Below are 24396 nucleotides of genomic sequence, written 5' to 3'. Positions count from 1 at the left end.
CTGCCCTGAGTTCCTGCCCCTACTTTCTTTTATAAGGAACAGTGATGTGGAAGCAAAAGATGGAATTAACCCTTTCCTTTCCTTCCCAATTTGCTTTTGTTCTTTGGTTTGTTTGGGGTTGTTTTGTTTGTTTTTCGAGACAGAGACCAGTTTCTCCATGTAGGCCCAGCTGTCCCAGAACTCCCTCTGTAAACAAAGCTGACCTCAAACCCAGAAATCTGCCTGCCACTGACTCCCATGTGCTGGATGAAAGGTGTGTACCATCACCGGCTTTGGTCATGGTGTTTTGTCTCAGCAACAGGAACCCTAAATAAGACACAGGGTTTGTTGCATGCTAAATAGTCTACTGTTTCCACTGAACTTTACTTTGAATTTTCAGTCATTCTTAAATTTTTTAAGCTATACCCAAACCCATTTGATTTACAATTTTGATTGTGATAATATTTGTAGATGGATATACACACGTATTCATATATGTGTATATGTATATCTCCAGATATGTATTCTCTAGCTACCAAATCATATACTTTATATAACCCATAGGCAAGTTTGTAGGGAATTTTCTTAATTAGTGAGTAATTAATTAGTGATTTATTAATTATTAGTGATTAACATGCAGTTGACTGTGCCAGCTATTTTCAGCAAAGCTTTTAGAAAATCTAAGATTGGTCTTGGAGGAGACACATGATGAGAATTAAGAATCCAATGAAAAGTGAGTGCATGGTCAGGAGGGGCTCTTCCAGAGCTCTGATGGTCTCTTAAAACCCAGCATCCAACAAAAAACTTGCATTCTGGGGCCTCTAGCTCATCACAATGCCCAACTTCATAGCTTGCTTGCTTAGCAGCAGGCAAGAAGGCCACCACTGCCTGGAGCCCCCTTTATCTGTAGTCCACTGTGGCTCCCACCTTTACTTCCTTGATGTGTGCTGCCAAAACACACCCATGTATAATTTGATAACGAACCCTGTCATTTTGTACAAATAACATAAGCTAATTAATTTAAAAGGTGGGTGTAATCCGACGTTCTATTACTAATAACTGCTTTACCATCTGTTTTGGCTCCATACTTAACCCATGAAATCATTTCTTTAAAAGCAGTAAAGGAATATTTGTGTGTGTGTGTGTGTGTGTGTGTGTGTGTGTGTGTGTGTAGCGTGTGGTGTATGCATGTGTGTGAGTATCTATAGTACTGTCAACATTGGATTATTAGATATCCCCTTTCATTGCTCCCCTGCCTCTTGTCTTGTTAATCTTAGACAGGGTCTCTTGCTCAACCTGATGCTCACCAATTGGCTACAGTGCTGGGCAGTGTGTCCCTGGGATTCTCCTGCCTCTGTCTATCAACAGTGGGATGAAAAGCTGCCAGACCCAGTTTGTACCCGAGTGTTAGGGGTCCCCATGCTGGAGCAGTGACCACTTTACCTGCTGAGCCATCTCCCCAGAGTCACGTCTCCTTTATTTTTAATGTGAAAGGACAGTTGTGTTAGTTGCAGACATGAAAAAACACACTCTAGAAGGTTCTAGGGCCCTGTGCAATCAGTGCCTGCCAATGTCTGCAGCACTGGCTTTCTTTTCCTTTGAGGGCAGGGCTCTAACCCAGGTAAGGCCTTCTTTCTCACAGCCTACAAATTCCCACCTCAGGGCCTTGGCTCTCTACATTCCTTTGGAGGACTCTCCCCAGCCCCTTAGGCTCAGCTGTTTCTTCTCTTAATCTCAGACTTAGCTCGAAAGTTGCTTCCTCTAGGAAGCCTTTTCTGACTGCCACTGTTGATGTCCTGCCCCTGCCTCAGTTATTATTATGTCACCTCATTTTGTTTCTCTCAATAGGACTCACAGGAGGACTGGAGATGTAACTCAGTGGTAGAGTCCTTCTCCAGCATGCACAAAACTCTGAGTTTTAACTCCAACCACCCCCACCCCCTGTACTGACCCCAGAACAAAATAAATGGTTCATAGAGTGTATTCCCACATATGAGAGGTAGAGGCAGGAGGCTCAGAAGTTCAAGGTTATCATAAGCTATGTATCAATTTAGAGGAAAACCTGGGAGACACATGAGCCTAAACACACACACACACACACACACACACACACACACACACACACACACCTTCAAAATGACACATTCATATGATAGAGACCCAAACATCTGATTTTTCTTAGATTAAATCCCAATAGTACAATAGAGTTCCCACACTTTGAAATAGTAGCCTTCTGACAAGATGAGAAAACAAAGTCCTTGTTTTTGGTGTATCCCTATGTAAGCTAGAAAAACATCTCTCAAAGGTTAAGTGCAAACGAGTTAGCTCGAGGTCTCCCTAAGTCTTGGTAGGAGTGAGTTCTGCATTTCTACCAGGCTCCCAGGCTGCTGCTGCTCTCCAGACAACAGTTGTCACACCACAGATTGAGGCAGGAGTTCCTTTATTCATATGGAAATGTGTTCATGGCTGTCGGACTCAATATTTGGCCAAAAACCAATCACTTCACATATCAGTGAGGATGGAGACAGGCAGAGAAATGGGTGGTAGGCGTCTCACTGTGCACCAAGATCTATTAGTATTATTCTTATTAATAATAGTTCTTTTTTCTACAGTCCAGTCATTATCCCCCTCCTGGTCTAACCTCCGGCAGTTTCTCATCCCTTTTCTCTTCCCAGTCTCCAAGATGATGTCCCTCCCCTCTACCCCCATGCACCAAGACCTTAGTGCTGTGCTCTGCTCTGTTTCTTTTCTGCTGCCTCACAGATTCTGTCTAAAGCTTCAAGGAAGGAGAGTAGCCAAGACCACCAATTTTGCCCAGACAGGCTGAGAAAAATTGAAAAGAGCTGGACCCTCAGGCTCAGGTTTGGGATTGATTCTGAAAGATGACCAAGACATTTCCCAAGCAGTCAAGAAGAAGAAAGTGTTCCAGGCCAAGGATTTGGTTCAAGGGTATGAAGGTGTGTGAAGATGAGGAAGCTCACGACAATGTTCCAGGGTCAAAAGCTAGCTAGCCTGTCCTACAGGAAGCCAATGAGGAGCAGAGCTGCTCTCAGTGGGGAAACACAGAGGGGCACTCTGAGCTGCAGGGAAGGGCAGCTTGAAGTCTCAAGGATGTGGCTGATACTCTCTGCTGAGCAGGTCTAGTGTACTGCAGATGCTTTAGTGTGGGGCTCTTGGGTGAGTGTTGCAACTTCTCAACTCTCTACAGGTGAATGAATGTTGTGGTCGAGAAAGTTTCTCAGACTGGGCATGGTGGCACATGCCTTTAATCCCAGCACTCGGGAGGCAGAGGCAGGTGGATTTCTGTGTTTGAGGCCAGCCTGGTCTACAAAGTGAGTTCCAGGACAGCCAGGGCTATACAGAAAAACCCTGTCTCAAAAAAAAAACAAAAAAACAAAAAAACAAAAAACAAAACAAAACAAAAAAAAAACAAATGAAAGAAAGAAAGAAAGGAAGACAGACAGACAGACAGACAGACAGACAGAAAGAAAGAAAGAAAGGAAAGAAGAAAGAAAGAAAAGAAGAAAGAAAGATAAAGTAAGTAAGTTTCTCAGGGGAAGAGAGGTAAAGCCGGGTCACCTCTGAGGATCCAGTGACAGGTTGGAGTGTGAGTAATGGTGTGGAGTTGTGGTTCTAGATTCTCCCTGGCCTTGCCATTATGGGGGTGTGCTTGATCATCCTTGGGGTGTCCATTGCATACATCCACAATTTCACCAACAGGGGCAAGGAAACAGCTGCTCAAGTTCAGCCCCAAGGGCCTGGAGAACATTGACTAAGGAAGTGTTTTCCGGGCTGATGAGAAAAATCACTCAGCTGTGGTCATCTGTTCCTGTTAGAAGGCTATGCAGCATATTATATACTATGCGCATGTTATGAAATGCATAAAAAAAAGTTTCCCAGTCATTCATGTCTGAGTCCCACAGAACCTGTCGAAGTTATTCTTAGTGGAAGGCCCCTACACATGCAGGCAGGGTTTGGAGGTCCTTAGAGGTCAGAGGGTAGCTGGGAGAAGGATTGGGGGAAGGGCTAGAGTAGAATCAAGATCTTCACTTTTATTTCATAGACAATAGGAAAACACTGGAGAAATGGCTGCCCCATCTAAAGGAGAGGGAGAGAAACCTTCAGCATCCACACGCTGAAGGAAGAGGGATTTTTTGTTTGTTTGTTTTGTTTTCTAGAAACAGGATCTTACTAGGTCTGGCTTCAAATCAGCTCTACTGCCCGGAATTTGTAGCATCAAATTCCTAAGCTTCCCACTCAGCCTCACCGGTGCTGGGATCACAGGCACGCACCACCACACCCAGATATGAAGAGAGTGCTGTGATATAAGAAAAAAATAAAGTATGCAAGCACTCTTTAAAAGCTTTAGCAAAAGCTCTCTGCATATGGAGTGCTAATTAAACTCTTATTTCTTTTGGTTTGTTTTGCTTTCCCATGAAAACAAACCCGGCCCTTTTCTGGCACTTGTTTGTATTATTCTAAGTGCTTGAAAACAACAAATGGCATCCCCTTAATTGCTGAAAGACAAATAATATTTTTAACACTCATTGCATTTGCTTGCATTTCAGCATATCAGGGCTTTAATCCTATATGTATTTAATTCCAGGAGCATGAATCAGAGTTGGGAGGGCCACTGTTCTGCCCGTTGGCAGGAAAGATAGAAATGTATTCAAAGTGGGCTAGTAAATACTGAAAGGCTAGTCTCTGAAAATAGATGAGTGTGTATATCCATAAATACACTTATTTTATGTTTGCTGACTTACAGACTGGACAGCACACAGCCTGCAAAGGATTCAGAGATATCCGCTACTCTATAGTCAAGCCCATGTAGCTAATTGATTCTCATACATGCTCCCATTGATTTTTGCCAAGTGGTTACATCAATACCCAGTGTGCAGTTTAAACATGCCTGGACAAAATAAGATGTAGAAGAAATGCTTATTATCCAGCTCAGTCAGCAAAGAAGTAGCTGCTGTCATTGACAGATGAGTCTCTTTCCGACATCAATGTCAGTTGGCATTTGTTTATGTTAACGAGCAAGCAAGGCTGGTAAAGATGTCTGGTGTAACTTCATCTGCCCATGACACCTGCGGCCTCCTTGCTATAACAGAGAGGATTGGCAGCGTTTTTCCAGAAACATCGTTGCTACTCACAATGCGGTGGCTCAGATGTGCTTGCGTGTGAATATAATCCTCAACAAAGTCCCACCACTCCCCTGCCTTGTTTGGCTTAGACAATCAGTTAAGCAAGAGGTCCAGACAGGATCAGCGGCTGCCCATTTCTCTGGTGTAAATACTCCTACGAAGCAATTTCAAGCTGCCAGACTATGGAACTGGGAAGAGATGCACAGTGACATACAACCATGTAGTATTTCTACCACATACACAAGTTCCCAAACCCAGCTTTCCTGACTGTGTGGCACAGCTCACCTGAGTAGCCCCCACAGACTCCAGTTTAAGGCTCCTTTATCGAGGACTGTCTACTTTATTTCAGCACGGAGAGTCTACAGACTTTATTAAAATGACAAAATGAACAGTCTTTGTGTTCTGTTCTGTAAAATAAGCTGAGGATAGATCTGCTTGTCATTCATTTTCTAAAGTCAGTCATAAAGGTGACCCAGAAAACACACATTTTCAAATGTTGAGGCCTAAACTGGGCATGGTGGCACTTACTTTTAATCCCAGAACTCAGGAATTCAGAGGCAGGCAAATATCTGTGAGTTTGAAGCCGGCCTTGTCTACAAGAAAATTCCAGGCTATCCAGGCTACAAAGTAGATCCTGTCTCAAAAAATAAGAACAAATACAAGTGTCTGGGCCCAGTGATGAGCTTCCTAAGGTATTTTTTTCTTTTCAGAAACAAACACAAAACATGGATAATGGGATGGTGAACACTAGAGCAGAGACCTGTGGTGTAGACATGAGCACATCTAGGACATATAGCTCAGTGGAAGAACACCTATTAAAGGGGGGATGATTCAGAGGTTGAAAGCAGGTTCAATTCCCAGCACAGAAGTTTACAATCATCTGTCATTCCAGTTCCAGGGGATGTGATGCCCTCTCTGGTCTCTGAGAGCACTGCATGCATGTGGTGCACAGACATACATGAAAGCAAAACAGCCACATAAAAAATGACAAGAACTTTAAAATGTGTGTGTATGTGTGCATTATATGTGTACACTTGTACATGTGTGTGCATGTGTATGTGTGCACTTGTACATGTGTGTGCATGCCTGTGAGTGTGTTTTAAAGATAGGGGTGGGGTGGAGAAATGATGACTCGGCAGTTAAAAGTACTTGTTGCTCCTCCCAGCACTCACTTGGTTGCTTACAATTATCTGGCCAGGCAGTGGTGGCACACCACTGGGACACTTTGAGGCAGGGGCAGGGGCATTTCTGAGATCGAGGCCAGCCTGGTCTATAGAGTGAGTTCCAGAACAGCCAGGGCTATACAGAGAAACCCTGTCTCGGAAAAAAAAACAAAAACAAAACAACTATCTGTAACCCCAGTTCAAGGGGATCTGACACCCTCTCTGGTCTTTGGGCACACCAGCAAAAGATTGACCCCCAGATCTAAATTTCCATCTCTGTTATAATTGTGTGCTGCCAAATCCTTCCCTGCCTCTGTCCCCAAAGCACAAACTGTGAGGTGAGTGACCCATGCATGTGGCTGTCTCTCACCTTGGGGTGTAAATGGGTTGCTTTCACAACATTATCTGGGGGTAAGTACTCTATGAGGTGGAGGTGAAAGTCCCAGTGACATTTCCCTGTTCACATCATCACGGGTCCTTGTGGGTGTCCCTATTTTATTGCATAGTTTACCACAAAGTTCCTTTAAGACTCAGACCTGTTCATTCCACGAGTAATCATTTACAAATTAACTGCAAGCAAACTGGAAATGTCTGTGTTAAACAAGCCAAGCCTCCGGAAAATTCCGGAGCTGAGAACATTACCTTTTCCTTTGGCTGGACAGTGAGAAATCTCAGGTTCTTGGGAATTACTAGAGGCAGAACATTCCTCTGGAAAATGGGCTGTTAGTCAATCTTACTGGGCACCAGACATGAGCTTTTCTATCCTCCTTCCTTTGGTTTCCTTAGCTGAATTGAGTAAAGGTTGAAGCTTATGTTGCCTATAGGATTAGAGGTTTCTGTCTTTTTTCTTGCTGGTTTGGGGCCTGTAATTGAGGCAAGACATCCTGGTGGAAGAATGCAGGGTAGGGGAGATGCTCACAGCATGACAGAGGGGAATCAGAGAGAGGAGAGAAGCCAGACTTCCAGTATTTTCTTCCCTGAAAGGATCTAGTAACACTTGCCAAACAAAGGCCTGTCTGCTAGCTTCCATTATCTCCCAGAAGCACTGTTCAGAGGATGCTGATGATGTCATGAGAGGTCTACAAGTCGTTATCTAGACCTTTTTAGCTCTTCAAAGTCTCAAAAAGAATCCACTTGTCTGAGAGAGGGTCTCACTTTGCAGCCCAGGTTAGCCACAGCCTAAGAGAGATCTGCCTGTTTCTTTCGTTAGAGTGCTGGGATTAAAGGTATGGCCACCACACTTGGCAAAAGTATAGTTTTTAAAAATAACTCTCAGTGGTAAAACTGATCTGAAGTGTGGGGCGTGGTGGTGCACGCCTTTAATCCCAGCACTCAGGAGTTCAGGGGCAGGCGGATTTCTGAGTTCAAGGCCAGCCTGGTCCACAAAGTGAGTTTCAGGACAGCCAGGGTACACAGAGAAATCCTGTCTACAAAAAAACAAAAACAAAACTAAATAAACTGATCTGAAATGAACTTGTATGAATTTATGCATAGTTCTTGCTTATCCCAAATTCTGGGATAACAAACCCTTTCTCTCTCTGCTACTGCTCTGATGTGGTTTGTCCCCTAATGATCCTTGTATTGTAGACTTGGCCTTGGTGTCATGGTGGGGCTCAGGTGGGGACTAGGAGGAGTTAGGGCACTGAGGGTACTATCCTTGGAAGCAATTAAGGAAATTTTCTTGGGAACCTCCATTAGTTCTCATTAAAGCGAGTTCTAAAGTAGGGAGTTGATTTCTGTTTTTCTGGCTTCCAGCCTGTGATCAATCTTACAAGTAAATAATGTCAACATTATGCTACCACCTACGTGAAGCTACATGGAAGGGTCTGCTTGATCTTAGACTGTACACCTCTGTCCTAGTTTGTTTTCTGTGCTGTGATAAAACACTGATTAAAACTCGAGGAAGGAAAGGGTTTAACTGGTCTACAGGTTATAGACCATCATTCAGGAAAGCCAAGACAGGAACTGGAGGCAGGAGCTGAAGCAGAGACCTTGGAGGAATGGTGCTTACTGGCTTGCCTTCCTTGATCTTCTTAGCCTCTTTCTTACACAGGCCATGCTCACCTGCCTAGGAATTGTGCCACCCACAGTGGACTGGGCCATCTACATCAATTAATAATCATGAAAATGTCATACAGACATGTCTGAATCCCAATCTGATGGAAACAATTCCTTGACTGAGATTTCCCTTCCAGTTATATCTAGGTTTGTGTCCAGTTGACAAAACTAACCAGGGCAGCTTCCAAAACCACTAGCTAACTTCCTCCCCTCTCCCCTCCCCTTGCTGTTCTTATTTTCTCCCGGTGTCAAGATGAACCCACAGGCTCCATATACTCCAGACAAGCACTAACAATGTACCATTTGGGCAACATCCTAGCCAACCTCCTCTTCTTCAAAAATTTCAACCTCAGGTATATTATAGCCACAGAAACAGACCAGTACACCCAAGGGAAAAAATAATAGGAGTATAGTCTTTTATATGAAAAATATAGGCTCAAATATATATGGATTCATAATTTCTCAGGCTTTAAAACTAACATAGGTTTACATGGTATGTATTTTGAACCAAGCCCCTAGTGAGGTCTACAAGAATAGTGTATGATCAAAGGCATTTATATTTTACAGCAAAACATAAATGTTTGTATGGTATGGGACAAGTGAAATTGTATATTGCCTCAAATCAGTTTTAGGACAATTTTATCCTTGAGAATTATTATATCTTTTTTGAGTCAGGGTTTCTCTGTATAGAGCCCTGGCTATCCTGGAACTCACTTTGTAGACTTGGCTGTCCTTAAACTCATTGAGACCAACCTGTCTCTGACTCCTGAGTGCTGGGGTTAAAGGGATTTGATACCATGCCCAACAAGAATTATTTTTAGAAATAGATATTTCAGGTTTTTTTAAAAATAAACTTAGTGGTGTCCGTGTCTGTAATGGTAATATCAGCATCTTCTTTTCTCGATGCATTAAAAATATGTAAATGAGGGCTGAGGTAGTAACTCTGTGTTCGAGCACTTGCCTATAGGTTCAAGGTCTTGGATTCAATCCTCAGTACCACATACAAAGGAGTGGGTAGTGCTCCCTTGATTCCTGTTCAACTTAAACCTTAAATTATGTTCATGTCTGTGTGAGTGTGTCTCTGTTTGTGTGTGTATATCCCTTTGTGTGTGTCTCTGTGTGTGTGTCTCGTGTGTGTGTCTCTCTGTGTCTGTGTGTTTATGTGTGTGTCCCTGTGTTTGTATGTGTGTGTATATGTGTATGTGTATGTCTGTGTGTGTGTCTGTGTGTGTGTCTCTGTGTGTGTATCTGTGTATCTGTGTGTCTATGTGTCTGTGTGTGTGTTAGACACATTGATTAGTTTGACTGGTACTATATCATGTCAAGGAAAAACACTACTTTCTTTTAACTTCCCAAGGCATCACAGAGACGATGTCTCCAAAAATAAAACCTTGAAAAGTCACAGGGAATATTCTTCAATTTCAGAGAAGAACAAAAGCACTTATAGGTGGGAAGAGAGGCAGAGGGAACAGAAAATTGCCTTGTGAAGGAGAGCCTGTACTATAACACAATATCCTCAAGTTATACATGCTGAGATAGGTGTGACCCTGAGACACTAAATGGAAGGATGTTCACAGGCAGTGCTGGTAAAATACCAGAAGCCATACATAATGTCTGACCTCAGCTGCTACCTCATACAGCATATTTGTACATGGGAGCCTTAAAAAGATGGACTGGTCTACTGTCCTATGGCAGCAGGAGACCACTTTTATTTCCCATGTTGGGCTTATAATGTCCCTCACATTCCCTTCTTTTCAGACCCACAAAAGGTTTTTGTAAAGTTTCTCTAGGCTGTATTGTTGGCAGCAGCAGTAACCATGCCTCTTGTCTTGGGGAGTTAGAGGGTGTGATTTTTGACTAGTGTCTTCAGAGCCTCTGAGTTTTTAAAATACAGCTGAGGCTCTGATCTGATAAATGGTTGCTCTATGATGTGTTCTGACATGGGGTCTGGTTTTGGGGATCTGTTACTTTGGCACTATTCTTTTTGCCTCTTAGTGTACTATATCTCAGCCTTATTTGAAATACAGAAGTCTAATTGAAGAATAGTCCTAGGAAGATATATAAAATGATTTGTTTTATAATTCATCCCCCAAGTCCAGTTTGGTTAGCTTGTTATGCAATGTAAGTGAAATATCAGGTTTTTTTCTCCTGTGCCCTTTTTTATCATTAAAATGAACACAAAATGTGAAAAAAAACATAAAATAAAATACAGCTGAGAATTCCTGAATGAGATATAGATGAAAATGTCCTAATTCAGATGATTTATTGGCCCAGTTGTGTCTGTGATCAGTCAGCTGTGGGTAGGAGTTCTCTCTGAGAACCATCTCTACCTCTGGTTCTCTTGGGTATCCCCCACTTCCCACACCACATCAGTGCATTCTATGATTTTCTCAGGGTGAAGCCTGGCCTAGCACCCTAAAACTGTCTTCAGGTAACTGGGAGTGTCCCTAATTGTACAAGCTTAGGAAACAGGATGCTTAATAGGGGTTGGAGTATTCTTCCAAGTCAAAGGTCATGGGTTTGAATTCCCATTCGGCTTGTATCATGGTCAACTCCCTATGCAAAACACCTGACTTTACCCTTTATCCCTGGCTTCTTAAGGCTGTGAGAAGGAGCACAAACAGAACATGGTCCCTGTCATTGCATCCCCAACTAACTGTCCCTACATCTTGTCCTGCTAAAGTGCCCTGGAGGATTTCACTGTCTTGTAGGGGGCAAGCAACCCACACTGTCTCACTGGCACTTTCCTGAGGTTCTGATGGGGAATTCAGGGGGTTCTGAGGCTAATGGTGAGATTGGGGAGCAAAAGGGTGGGCTCCCTTCCAGCTGGGAAGCCAGTATCCCCGGTTCCACTCCACGCCCTCTGGGCAATGTTGCTAGAGGTCATGGCGGGTGCGGGGTGGGAGTTGGGCACCCCAGCTCATGAGAGAGCGCGCCCTGGAACCCCAGCACTTCCAGAAGGCAGACACAACCCAGCAGCCCACAGCCACTGACAGGCCCTGAGCGCACATAGCCCTCCTTGCTGAGGCCTCCGCTTCCTGGCGACGCGATAGCGGCGGGCGCCCCGATTGGCGGCCAAGCCTGCGCCCCGCCCCGCTGGGCGGGCCTCCGCGCCCTCCCCAGCCGGGCCCTTCCTTTCCGCCGGATGCGTCCCGGACAGCGGCTTGGTGGCGCTTCCTTCTCATTGACTGTGTGCGCCCGCGTCTGGGCTCCTTTGGGAGGACTCGGAAGCTGCGGCTCCCGGAGCACAGCGGGCAGAGCTGCGGGCTGCGCGCGCCCCTGCTGCCACCGGGCCTCCCGCGGTGGCTCCCGCGCCCCGCGGCGACTTCCGCATCCGCGCTTCCCTTTGTTCAAGTCCCCGAGCGGCGGCGGGGTCGGAGCCCGCGCCATGGGCGACTGAGGCGGCCGCAGTCCGCGCCCTGGAGCCGCAGCGATGCCGGACCAGATCTCCGTGTCGGAATTCGTGGCCGAGACCCATGAGGACTACAAGGCCCCCACGGCCTCTAGCTTCACCACGCGCACGGCCCAGTGCGGGAACGCCGTAATGGCCATCGAGGAGGTGAGCGGTAGCGTCGCCCGCGCCAGGCGGGAGGCTAGGGTCGCGGGGATCGCGCTGCGTCCTGGGGACCCGCTAGGCTTCCGCGCCTGGTGCCCGATACCCAGTGCCCTCCTCCTGCGTCCACACCCGGGAAAAGTTTTTGGTACCCCAAAGCCGGACGCAGCCGGACCAGCAGTGCCCAACACAGAAGCCCTTTGTTCCCTGCTCTAGGGAGAGGCTGCTTGGCCACCTTGGGCCTTTTTTGGGAACGCTCCTGTCTGTTCCCATTTCCAGCGCAGGGTTTCAGGTTCTTTGCTCCCATCCTCGAAGAGGTCAATTTCGGCTGCAGAGTCTGTGGCAGCTTCGAGCCGGGGACCCCTGCGAGCTCTGCGGCCCTCAAGTGATGGGTCTCTCCAACTTGTTCCGGACCTCTCCAACTTGTTCCTGAAGTAGCCCGGCAGGGGCAGCAGTGGCTTCTGAGCCAACATGTTGAGCAGATCCAGGGACCCCAAGCTGCTTAGGCACGGGTGCCCATCCCGGAATCTTGGGAGGCCTGGCAGTGCCCACTACTTGCCACAGAGCAGCGCTGTAGAGGGATGTGGAGAATGGTCTCTTTGAGGTCCAAAAGGTCTTTGGTGGCCGCTTCTGGGCTACCTGTGTGGTGCCTGTTGACAGTATGATCAGTTCCTGTGCCCTTAACCTGGAAAGGGCCTGCATAGTCATTGTATTGAGTGGCTAAGCAGAGAGCTCTCCAGATCCTGGGGAAGAGGGACTGCGAGAAGGAAGCAGTTTGGGTTGAAAATTGAAGCAGGCTTGGAAGAGGCTGTGTGAGTTCAGAGACCACGGCTGTCCATAGCTTGGGAAAGCCTCACTTACATCATTTTCTTTACCTCCCCAACAGAATTTAGAGTTTCGTGTTTTCAGCTCTGTAGGCTTTGTGCATCCAGCCAGACTCACAAAAGGTAGCTGGAGAACGAGACACACATGTATAGCAGTAGTGAACCGATGACTACATTTCTTTTGCTCAGAATTTTAAGATCAAGGTAGACATTTTAAAATACTCTTGCCAGAGGTTGGTGTTCGGAGAGCTTTTAAATTAAGCTATGTCATTACATCCTTTCCCGTTGGTTGAACAAAGCATTCGCTATTAGGCTTTGGCTGGGCGGGGAGTGGGGTGGGGGACTAGACTATTATTCTTTCGTGTAAAATATTTGTCTTTGTAGACCTACACAGTCAGGAAATGAAAAATACTAGGTTCAGCATCCTGCTCTTGGAAGTGAGCTAGGGTATCCGTTCTTCTCCTTCACCCTAGTCCCCTTTCTTTTCTCTCTCCTGTCTTCCCAAAGATCTGCTTGTAAATCTTTTGTAGCAAAGTCAGTGAGAGCAGATTGCTTTAGTCCACTTTTCTCAGCCTGGCCTTTAGGTGCCACTGATGCCTTTAATGAGGCAGGTGGGGGATGAGGGGGATGAGATCTCCTCCCCCATGAGGGCCCTTGAAAAGCACTAGGAAGATAGTCACAGTGTTTTGAAAATACATCATTAATATTTATGAAAATAATTACATCCAAAAAAGGTAGGATTCCCTCTGTGGAAAGGACACTTGTGTCTGATGTCCTTAAAAGACAGCCCATGTTTATAAGGTTAGGACGCTTCTCTTCATTGCATTGAATCAGTTAGGTATCAGTAATACTGGCAGATGTTGGAAAGCCAGGAAAATACGAGTTGCAATTAAAGTAGGCATGGCCTCTCTCTGATTAATTTTAGTTTATTTTGGATGAACCCAAAGCTGCTTTTCCATGCAGTGCAGGAGATTACCCAAGAGCTCAGTTACTGGGTAGATTACAGAGAGACTGGATTTGGTCATTCTGTTAAATTGCAGGCTGGCTTCACTCAGCCTCCAAAGCAGAAAATGGATTTGAGTTGGAAACAGGGAAAACCTGAACTCCTTGCAGGCTCATCTCATTTTAAGTGAGGCCAGCATCCACTCTAAGATAATAGTGTGTATGAACTGATTTGAAGGGTGAAAGGACTCAGTGTGGATTACTTAAAATAATGCTTTCTTTCTCCTCCTACATAATTTAATGTTCACTTCCAATACAAAAAGTTGTTTTCTCTCTAGTGTAATAACACACCATGTTTACAATACTTAGACTTTAAGCAAATGTCTTTTTATGGTCAGATGAGACATTAGGGTAGGTTTTGTGACATACAAAAAGTTACGCATTTCATAGAAATACAACTAAAAAAATAAGTCCCGGGTCTTCTACTTAAATGAGTTATGGAATAGGTAAACTTATCTGATTAACTTTGGCAAACCTGATTGCTCCCAATTGAGAATATGTCTAGCTGTTGTCATTTTTTGACTGAAATAGGCTTTCTTGACTGCACACCTGTATCTTGAATTTCAGTTGTTTGCCAGTGCCTGACCTGTATTACAGGTATCAAACTGTTGTATTTAATCTCTATCCCTGCTGTGCAGATAAGGGATTTGAGGCTAGGAGATTAGTTCAGGTTATAGACACAGCAAGTGGAGTTTAAATTTGGCTGGATGCTGCTTTCTCAAACTGCTTGGCGTTATCTAATGCTTAGTTATGGTGCTTTCTCAAAACTGCCCATAGCTAGATCAGCCACCTCCAAGTCAGGCTCCATCACTTTCCAGTTGTATGAATTGGGATGAGACCGTAACCGCCCATAGATACTTTTACCGTTTTCAATCCAGTTCACAGTCTAGATAATCATGTCTATTTCTGAAGGTTCTGGTACAGTACCCAGTAGACTTAGTAAATGGTAGCTGCTTTACCAGATTTCACTGTAGTTACTGTATAGACCCTGGAATGAGATTGGAGGAGGGGAGAAGAAAATGAATGAATGGATGAAGGCGTGCATATAAATGGAAATTGTTGTCCCTCCCCCTAGGTGTGCCTCTGTGTGTGTGTGTGTGTGTGTGTGTGTGTGTGTGTGATGGTTCCTGTGCTGACCTAGGCCAGAGGCTGAACTTGCAAAGCTTTCCTGAACCAGTTCCCCACAGCCTGTCTCTGCTTCCCCTGAATCCTGGGGATCCCCATGCAGGTTCACAAGCTTGTGCAGCAAGCACCTGACCCCCTAAGCTGCCTTCCCAGCCCCCATGCATTCTCTCTAAGGAACTTATTGTCTTGGTAAAAGGTGAGAGTGTAGGTGGTTTGAAACTTTTCACTTCCTGATGACTTTCTCTGGGTGACTTACTTTGCACAGTTTGCAAAATGCAGAGCGCAACTGGTGTCAGCTTTGTGCTTTGGAAATAAGGGAGAAAATAAGTAATTGTGGCATAAATTTGAAAACTGAGCTGCGACACCCCCACCCTCTTCCTAGCTTTGATTTTTATATCTTAGTTTATTTAAGCCTCTGGTTACTTCAAAATACTCTGGAAATAGAGTAACATTGTGTGCATTCTTGGGACACTCCTGTTGTTTGTTAGGGCTTCTTCATAGCTCCATTCATTCCTACCCTGCTTATTTGGCATTGATGTGGTTTTAAAAATAAATTTGATATTGACTCTTAAGTATTAAAATTTAACTTTTTCCTTCCATGGCCATGAGTCTCTTCTTCTGTTGTCCTTGGTTACCTTGGAAATCGCTTTGCTGTTCTAACTGCAAAAGGAGAATGAACCTCTGGACTGTACAGACTCCCAGGGGATGCTGTTCATGGGGCCAGGCTGCGCCCAGCAGTTCCAGTGGGAACTGGCCTTGCATTTGATTCTGAGTTGTAGTCCTTTGTGACTTGTTTGTAAACCAGCTCCTTCAGAATCCCAGGCTAACAGATTTTGAATCTATGGTCAGAAGGATGCCCCCTTTTTCTCAGTGTATCCTTGGAAGGGAGTAGGTTAACAGTCGATCATTTTATGCTGCCCTGAAATCTGAATTGGTGTCTCTGGAATGTCTTGAATCAGTTAGGGTGGAATTGGTTTCCCTCCAGCTGAATTCAGTTTCTCTTTTATGATTAGTAGTGCAGTTACTATGATACCACTCCTTGTGCATCCCCGCTCTTGCTGTGGTTCATTTGGGACCTGCTGCTGTGTGTTAGGTGAAGGGATTAGACATCTCTTCTCTTTGAAAGAATCTGTGGTTCCGTGGGGAGAAACCAATTCTCCAGGCAGATCAGTGACGTGAGGCCATGTCTGCAAGTGCATCTATGGTGATGATATAGAGAACAGGAAGACTGGGACCACTTACATGTGATCAGAGCATCTATGGCGATGATATAGAGAACAGGAAGACTGGGACTGCTTACATGTGATCAGGGATGTGGATGAAAGGGCCTTGAATGGAATCCTGGTGTAAGAGGCTCCAAGGTGGTTTAATCCAGTCTTCCATATCTGTGTCCCTACCTTAGAGAAATATTTATCCACTCTTGGGCTGGTGATCAACTAGGCCTTTGGTGGAATTTTCCTATCCATCCAGGCTGCAGAAGGCTCCTTAGGCCAAGAATTTACAGAGGCCTTTCATGGTGGGAAACTGCACTTTTGGCTTTTGGTCAGCATTGTAGCCCAAGAATGAAGTCAGCTCTTTGCTAACATTACTCTGTCTCAGATGCTTGGTGGCGACATGGGTTGGTGGCCACTCTGTTGTGTGATGTAGATTCAGGACTTTGTTCTCCATACTTGCAGGAAGTCCTGTTGATGAGCACAGTTTTAGGCCCTTGCAACTGCAAAATGCTTCACTTGACAACACCAGTCAGTGTGGTGTGGAACTTGCAGAGCCTCAGGTTCCATGGCAGAGCTGTGGAAATAGAGTGTGCATTTTAACAGCACTCTCAGGAGCAGTGTGTGCACCAGGGTTTGAAAGTACTGTTGTAGGCTGCCCTGAGTCCTGGCTGTGTTCAGAGTTGCTGGGTGGGCGAGGGGGTGTCTGTGGACTGGAAGAACCTGGTTCTGCTCTCCTGAATTCTGATCTCATATGATTTGGTTGAGGCCTGGAGCTTTTATATTTGTAAAAGGCTCTTCCCTAGTTGATAATCACTGATAGAGAGGTGATTATGTCAGGTTGTGTGACAGGTTGTGATAAGACAAGGTTATGCATAACTTGGGGAAAGGATGTGGTTTGGAGGGGAGGAAACTGAAGTCAAGACAGGCATCTCTGCAGAGGTGACCTTTGAGCAGTCTGGAATGTAGAGGCTGCCTGCTTGCAAAGACCTAGGCATAGATGAATCCTGGAAAAGGGCTGAGATGTGAGTATCAGGGCAGACAGAAGGCCTGTGATCAGAGGTGAGGGAGAGCAGAGGGGCCTGTGTGGAGGGGTGGCTTAGGTCCAGATAGCACTGGGCTTTACCTTGGGGAGAGAATTTGCACGTTGGCTGTGGAGTGGCGCAAAGCTGTTAGAGGGTTTGGTGCTCAGACTCCCATGGTCTGATTTCCTCTTTAGGATTTAATTTTTATTGATTTGTATCTGTGTGTGACACTCAGAATGCAGATGTCCTTAGAGCTTATGCAGCCGGAGTTGTAGGCAGCTGTGAATTGCTTGGTTGTGGGTGCTGGGAATGAAACTTGGTACCTCCTGAAGAGCAGGAAGTTCTCTTACAATAAACCATTTCTCCAGCCACTGCTTCACAGTTTAAAGACATTTCGGTGCTTGTTCCTAGTCCCAGGAGAAAGATGGGGAGACCAGCAAGGGAGTAGGGGTTCATTTGGATGCTGCGGTGGTGGCAGTGCAGAAGTGTCCTTTGAACTGGGTGTCATTCCCTGGTACTTGAAGCATGGGTCTCCTATCATCCCCAAGGTAAAAGTGGCACTGTCCAGCATGCCTTAGTGGTAGAGACCAGGTCTACTGTGAGGATTGGCTGTCTAGAGGACTTGTATTGAAAGCAGTCTTTTTGTTTTTTGTTTATTTGTTTGGTTTTGGTTTTGGGTTTTTTTTTTTGGGTGGTGGGTGTTTTTTTTGAGACGGGGTTTCTCTGTATAGCCCTGGGTGTCCTGGAACTCACTTAGTAGACCAGTCTGGCCTCGAACCCATGAATCCACCTGCCTCTGCCTCCTGAGTGCTGGTATTAAAGAGGTGCACCACCACACCTGGCTATAACTAGCATTTTTATGAGCTTTAATTCTATGTTAAGAAAATGTGCTTTTGCCAGTTCGTTGCCTAATACCAAATGGTCAGCACCAAAGCCAGACATATAAATAATATTATGCAGATTGTGCAGGCTGTGTTTATATGTTTAGGGAATATACATATATGTATGAAATAACAAATGAAAAGAGAGGTTATGAATTTGAAAGAGAGGAAGCAGGGATATGTGGGTTGGTTTGGAGAATAGAAATGATTAGATTATATTACAATTTCAAAAAATAAAGAAAAGTAATTGTAAAGTAAGAAAGCATTAAATTATTTCTTTTTGGGAGAGGTCATGAAGAAGTATAGCAAAGTAAAAACAAAATTCGAGGCTTTTAGGCCCAGGCTTGGGAGTGTGGTCTTTGTGGCTTAGTGCTCCAGGTTCTGGTCATAAAACAGATAGCGACATTCCTCCACCCACCCAATTCCTGGGTTCAATTCAAAGAATGGCACCCTGACCATTACTGGAACCTGCAATGCAAATGTGCTATTGTTAGGGGCTCTTAGATTGTTAGGGGCTCTTAGAAACTGTCTTGAGAGATAACCTGACACTTGTGACTTTACACTTCCTTGTGACTCTTAACTGGTATTTTTGGTATTTTCCAACAACGCCCTCCCCACCTCCTTGAGTTGTGGTTTCTTCCTTTAAATACCCCCTTACTCAGCTACTCGGGGGGGAGGGGGGCAAGGTCCTCTACATACACAAGGTCCTCTACATACACCCTGCGTGGTGTATGACCATGGGCCCAAGAGCGCTCTTGAATAAAAATCCTCTTGCAATTTGCAGCAAGACCGTTTCTTGTGGGTGATTTTGGGGTGTCGCCTCTCCTGAGTCAGAACTTGGGGGAGTCCTCACGTTGTGGGTCTTTCAGTCATATAGGCACCATAGAGTCATGTGACTCTGGGTTTCAGCAGTTGACAAAACAGGAGTTCTGACCACTCTGGTTGGTTCTTCTATGTCCTTTCACTGTACAGAGGTGGGTTTCCTTAGTGCAAGCTAGTGTCCATTGAGTCTCTGCAGGCCATCTTCCATTGTTGTCAACTTAGAGGAGCCAAGACTGACAACTCCAGAGATATCAAGTGCTAACCCCTGGGGAGGCATTAGAGGCCCTTTTTTTTAGAGGCTTTTCTTTTCTTGTTTTACTTTTTAGTCAGGGCTTCAGGGTTGCCTTGAACTCTATGTACCAAATATAACTTTGGATTTCAGATCCTCCTGCCTCTACCTCCACCTTCGAAGGCTGCAGTTACAGCATGTTTCATCATCTTTATTTTATGTGGTGCCAGGGATCAAACTCTGAGCCTCTTGAATGCCAGGCAAACATTCTACCAACTGAGCTGCCTCTGTAACCTCTAGAGGCATTTACTGAGAGGCCTTCACTGCCACAGAGTGAGTTGTCTAATAATATGCCTGGTCCCTTAGGGCTGTGGGTTCCAGAAAACCATCTGGGTTGTGTACATAAAGGTCTCATAGTGAATGGATTGAGGCTGGGTCTTCGAGGCCAGGAGATCTGTGTGTGGTGGCTGCTGCTTCTTAGAGGGGCACAAGCTAAACCATGCCAATTAAGGTAACTGTTAGGGACAAACCTTCCACCTAGGGTTGTCCTAATCATCAGGATACATTCTTCTCAGATCAAAGAAAAAGTCTCCAAAACTAATACCCACAGGAACATGGCAAAAGAGGGAGTACAAATTGCATCAGAGGACACATTTGGTAAAACACTTGTTTTCTGGATATAATGTGACCATTGCACCCTGGGCAGTGCCATTCCATTTATATGCACAAGATCCAGCCTAACAGATATTGAGTAATATTCCATCAGGCAGCACTAAGTGACCGTACTAATGATGGTGATGGTGATAAAGAAGAAGGAGGAGGAAGAGAAGGAAGAAGAGAAGAGGAAGAAGAGGAGGAGGAGGGGATGGAGGGGGAGGAGAAATGGGGGAACTAGGAGGAAAAAGAAGACACAATGGAGACATGAAGGTGCAAGTGTCAGAGAGGATGTAGGTAGAGGTAGGAATGAGAGATAGAAATAATCAAGATATACTGTGTGCAAATATGAAATTGTCAAAGAATAAATTAATAACAAATAAATAATAAACCTTCCAGTTCAGCTCACCCCTGCTTCCTGACCATTGCCTTGCCTCTAACAACCCTAACACTATGAAACCTAATCCTAACCGTAACCCTCTAATAGGCTAACCCTAAGTCTAACCCTGCTTACTGTGAGGGAAATGTGTTCATTATACCTTTTGAAGTGAGAAACCATTTCTTAATCTTGATCTTTTGAGATTGTCAGATCCACCTTCAATCTAGGCAATAGATTCTTTTGGCATCCTACATACATAAAAGACAATGAACAGGGTTGTTCTTTCATTGTTTATACTTGCCCTATTTTTGTATTTTAGAAAAGGTGATTTGCTAGTTTGAGGTTTAAAATTGGCATTGGAAAGTACTTATTTCTTCAGAATTCTGGTACATAGTGAATATCAGCTGTAATAACCTGCAACATGAGATAACCCGTCCTTGATTTTTCTAAGTTCCCTTGGCTGATAGCCTTTCTATATTAGACATTAGAGAGACATTCTATTAAATTTCCTTTCTACATCCACAGAGAAATTCATTCTGATTTGAGATATGTTTATCTAGAGAACCTGTCCTAATACAACTGTGGCTTTTCTCTACTTTGCCACTGATGGCGATGTGCTGGCTACCAAGAAGGCTCAACAGTGTTTCCCTTATATTTCTGGCTTTCCTCCCAGGGTTGTTTGGTATCATCTGGTGAAAGGGAGCTGCAGTCTCCCTGAGCCCAGCACTGAGCCCCAAACAAAACTCTTGTTTCCTAAAATCCCTCTTTAATGTTCATTGCCTGGGCTCCCTCCCACTCAGATTGATAACCCCACTGCACCTTGGGTAATGGGCTATGCAAGCTCTTCCTCTGGATTTCAGGAAGAGGAAGGCAAGTGCTGTGAGGCAAGCTCAGGCAAGGTCTGAAGTCAGGTCCTGGTAATGCAGGATCATTTCTCACAGAGAACAGGAGCAGGCAGCTGACTACCCTGAGCTGGAACGTGTTAGGAACTAAAAGGGGGCCCTGGGGAAGAAAGGAAAGGGGGGGGGGAAGGCCCACACCGTGCCAGAGTTCCACCTATGCTCTGGACAGAGATGTGGGAGAGCTGCCATACACTCTTTGCTCAGCCCTGGGTGTGCATCTAAGTCTTTCACCCACTCTTTGGGTGTGAACAAGTGGCAGCCCAACCTGGGAGCCCTGGGGCTACTTTCCTAAAGCCCTGGGGTATGGGAGAGAGGGAAGAGGGATGAGAGGTTCCCACACCTGTGAGAGTGAGCACAGTGGATCTTGACTGGAGCACATGAAGGCCTTCCATGGGGAGATTAGAAAGGGCTCATTACGAGAAAGCCTATCCCATCCTCCAAGCTTAGTGGGCCTTGATGAAAGGAGATATTCTATGGTTTTAGAGCTTTATTATAGAAAGGCAGGGAGAAAGAGAGAAGGTAGAAGAGAGAGAGAGAGGCCCCCCTAGAAGGCTAGAAGGGGGAAGGCTAGATAGAGAGTAAGAGGGAGAGAGGAGAGGAGAGGAGAGGAGAGGAGAGGTCAAAGAGAAAGGAAAGAGGAGAGAGGAGTGCAAGAAGTGAGAGGTAAGAGATCAAAGGAGTGAGAGCAAGAGAGATAGGCGGGGCTGAACATCCCTTTTTATGGTCTTTACTGTTGCTAGGTAACTGGGGAGGAGTTTAGCCTGAAGGTCAGAAGCTTGGGACTTTGCCTACATGACTTTTAGCCAGGCTTCTCTTGTGGTGGCTGGGGTGGGGGTGGGGGACTGTAACTTAGGCAGGAGCCTGAGTTCCAGAAGCATGAGGGAATTGATGCCTTCCTTGTCACATAGGTGAATTATCACCCTTCCGGGGTTCAGACCTCAGCTCAACTGGAGACCACCCTGTCCATGCTTAGCCCAGTGCCCCACATGAATGGTGAGTTCTCCCCCAGGGCTGGGAGGGGTGAGAGTCCTCTTGGGGACTGGCTCAAATGCTAATGTAGTGCAAACCACACCTGAGATCTGGAAAAGGTGTGGCCCTGGATTTGAAGCACACTTTAACCTGGAGGAAGGGTGAGACCCACTGGCCAATCAAGGTCTCCACAGGCAGGCCAGCCAGTCAGACAAGGAGGCAGGATCTTCCGAGTGCCTTTCCCCAAGTTCACTGTGGCTGTGCAGGCTTGAATGGTTCTCTGTGTCCTGCTGTGAGCTCTGCTGTTGGGTGCTGTGAGAGGACCTCAGGGAAGCTCTGATTTTGAGGCATGGTGAGCACAGGGTTACTGCCCACAGAGGGTAGGGGCAGGGTGCTGAGCAGTGGAAGCTGGGGTGGTGAGTCCTCTTTGGGGCTAGATGGGAAGTATAAGCCATATGTGAGCACCTGTGAGGTCTCTCGTGTTGCTCCTCACTTGCTCCATCAGGGGTGACCTCTAATAACTTCCCTATCATTTCCCAAATCCTTTGGACCTTAGTTAGGCTGGCTTGTGAAAACAAGGGTGGTTTCTTTGAGTCTGTAGCACACATGTCCAAACCCCTTTGTCTTTATTTATACATTACGAAAACAGGTAAAATTCTAATAGGTCTGATTTCATACATTATACTTGTTTTTGTTTTGTTTAGGTTTTGTTAATTTTTGTTCTGTTGCAGTTTTTTCATATTTTTTGCATCACATGTTTAGTGAGTTTATTATTATTTGGGAAAGGGACTTTAATAATTTCAGAATTTTTTTGTGGTTTTATTGGAAAATGATAGACCTCTGAGCTGATATTCTTCTATTCCAATCGTTTGTAATTTTCGCCTTCACATATTTTGCAGAAGTCCCAGTTGTTTATTGCCACGAAACTTTTAGAATCCACATTTTTTTAACTGAAATATCAATTTTTTCTCTTCGTTTTGAATCCATGAGATTCTGTCTTCCTTTCCTGTTCTGTGGGTGAACCTTGCCTCTGTAGTTGTCAGGTAATCTCATGTCCTGCTCTTAGGGACTTAGCAACTCCTTATGTCATTTCCTGCCTCCATCCCCTGTGTCTGTTGTCAGGCGTGCTTTATATACATCAGCCACCAGCTATAGCAGCTCTCTATTTTTGTTCCCTGTCTCTGTTCTCTGCACATGCACACTCTCTGTCATCTCTCCCCTCATGGCTCTCTTTCTCCTCCCTGTCTGTGTGTCTGTCTGCAGGTCCTCTTATGTATTTCTATCCCTTCCCCAGGTTCTCACTCCTCTCCCTTCCCCCAAACAACCTCTTTTGCACTTTATCTGTTGCATGCTTTAATTTCTCAGACCTGCTGTGATGGGATAGCTTGGATTTCTTGGTTGCAATTGTTCCTGGCTGTTACTCTCTATGTTGCTATGCTGGTGTGTAGCCATCTCTGTTTGGGTGGTTATTGACCTCTGGGTTTGTCTTTTTGGGTGGGAGTTTTGTTCCTGGGTTACTGTTTGATACATGGATTTGAAGAGAGTGTTCACTGACAGTTTCCTATTTTACTGACCTATTTTGTAGGTATGGTCAACAGGGGATGCTTTGTGATATTAAAATCTGGGAGAAGCGACAGGCAGGAACAGAAGATCTTAGTAATCCACAAGGAGCCGTAGTCAGAAGAGAGGTCAAGCAGCCCATGGTGTTTAATACAATGTTGGAACAACTGGGAAAATTGAACCTGTGGTAAATCAATCAATCATGAGGTTGATCTATGGAAGCTTACCTTGTGTCCTTTCAGTCATGGAATGTGGTTGAATAGGGAGTATCTGCCCAAGTGGGGGCTGAGACACAGGGATGAGGCAGGAATGGATAGGCAGGTGGGGATTGTCTATGGTATCTATAGGAAGCTTGCACAGGAGGAGAGGATATTTCCACTGCTACTCTTTACCAGTGTTAAGGGCAGCTGATATTAGGGTCTGCAGTAACAGAGAGTGAGGTAGGTCTTTGGACAAAGTCTAGTCTACGGACAGGCATGGTTGTGGTTAACCAGGAGTTTCTGTCTATAATCAGGGGCTCAGCAACAGAGATGAGTTTGTAAATCCCAAACAGTTTGCTTTTTGAGAATGTACATTTGTACATTCCAGCAAAAATCCCATGACAAAATCCCCTTATCAACAGCCAGTTAAGGTACATCAGCAGGGTTAAGCTACATAGAGATAACTAAGACCTCCTATAGAAACCAAAAACAGAAACAGCTTACCCATCATGGTTGTCAGATTTTTTTGCCCCCCTTGCTTGGTACCTGCACATTATGCCAGACATACAATTTTCAAAATATTACAATGCTGATTTGTATGCAAACTCCCCACTCTTGTTGTAATTACAATAAATACTCAAAACCTCTAGACTTGATCTCTCAGTTTGTACCTAATGGGAGTTTGACTGCTGCGAGTCCTTGTTACTGAGGTCATA

At 45.1% G+C, this 24396-nt stretch overlaps 1 protein-coding gene across 1 annotated transcript in view; it reads left to right on the top strand.

The window, feature by feature from the left end:
* Window positions 1-11777: 11777 nt before the first annotated feature.
* LOC147001150 (uncharacterized) overlaps window positions 11778-24396 on the top strand; it is an 83400-nt gene continuing 70781 nt past the window's right edge. Inside the window, exon 1 of the mRNA XM_085830230.1 lies at window positions 11778-11903. Within this exon, the coding sequence (XP_085686356.1) occupies window positions 11778-11903 (126 nt within the window). The remainder of the gene's footprint in view (window positions 11904-24396) is intronic.

The sequence above is a fragment of the Mus caroli genome, unplaced genomic scaffold (assembly GCF_978045245.1).
Source record: "Mus caroli unplaced genomic scaffold, Mus_caroli_1 scaffold_14, whole genome shotgun sequence".
NCBI classification, from domain to species: domain Eukaryota; kingdom Metazoa; phylum Chordata; class Mammalia; order Rodentia; family Muridae; genus Mus; species Mus caroli.
This window is presented reverse-complemented; position numbering and strand designations above follow the sequence as displayed.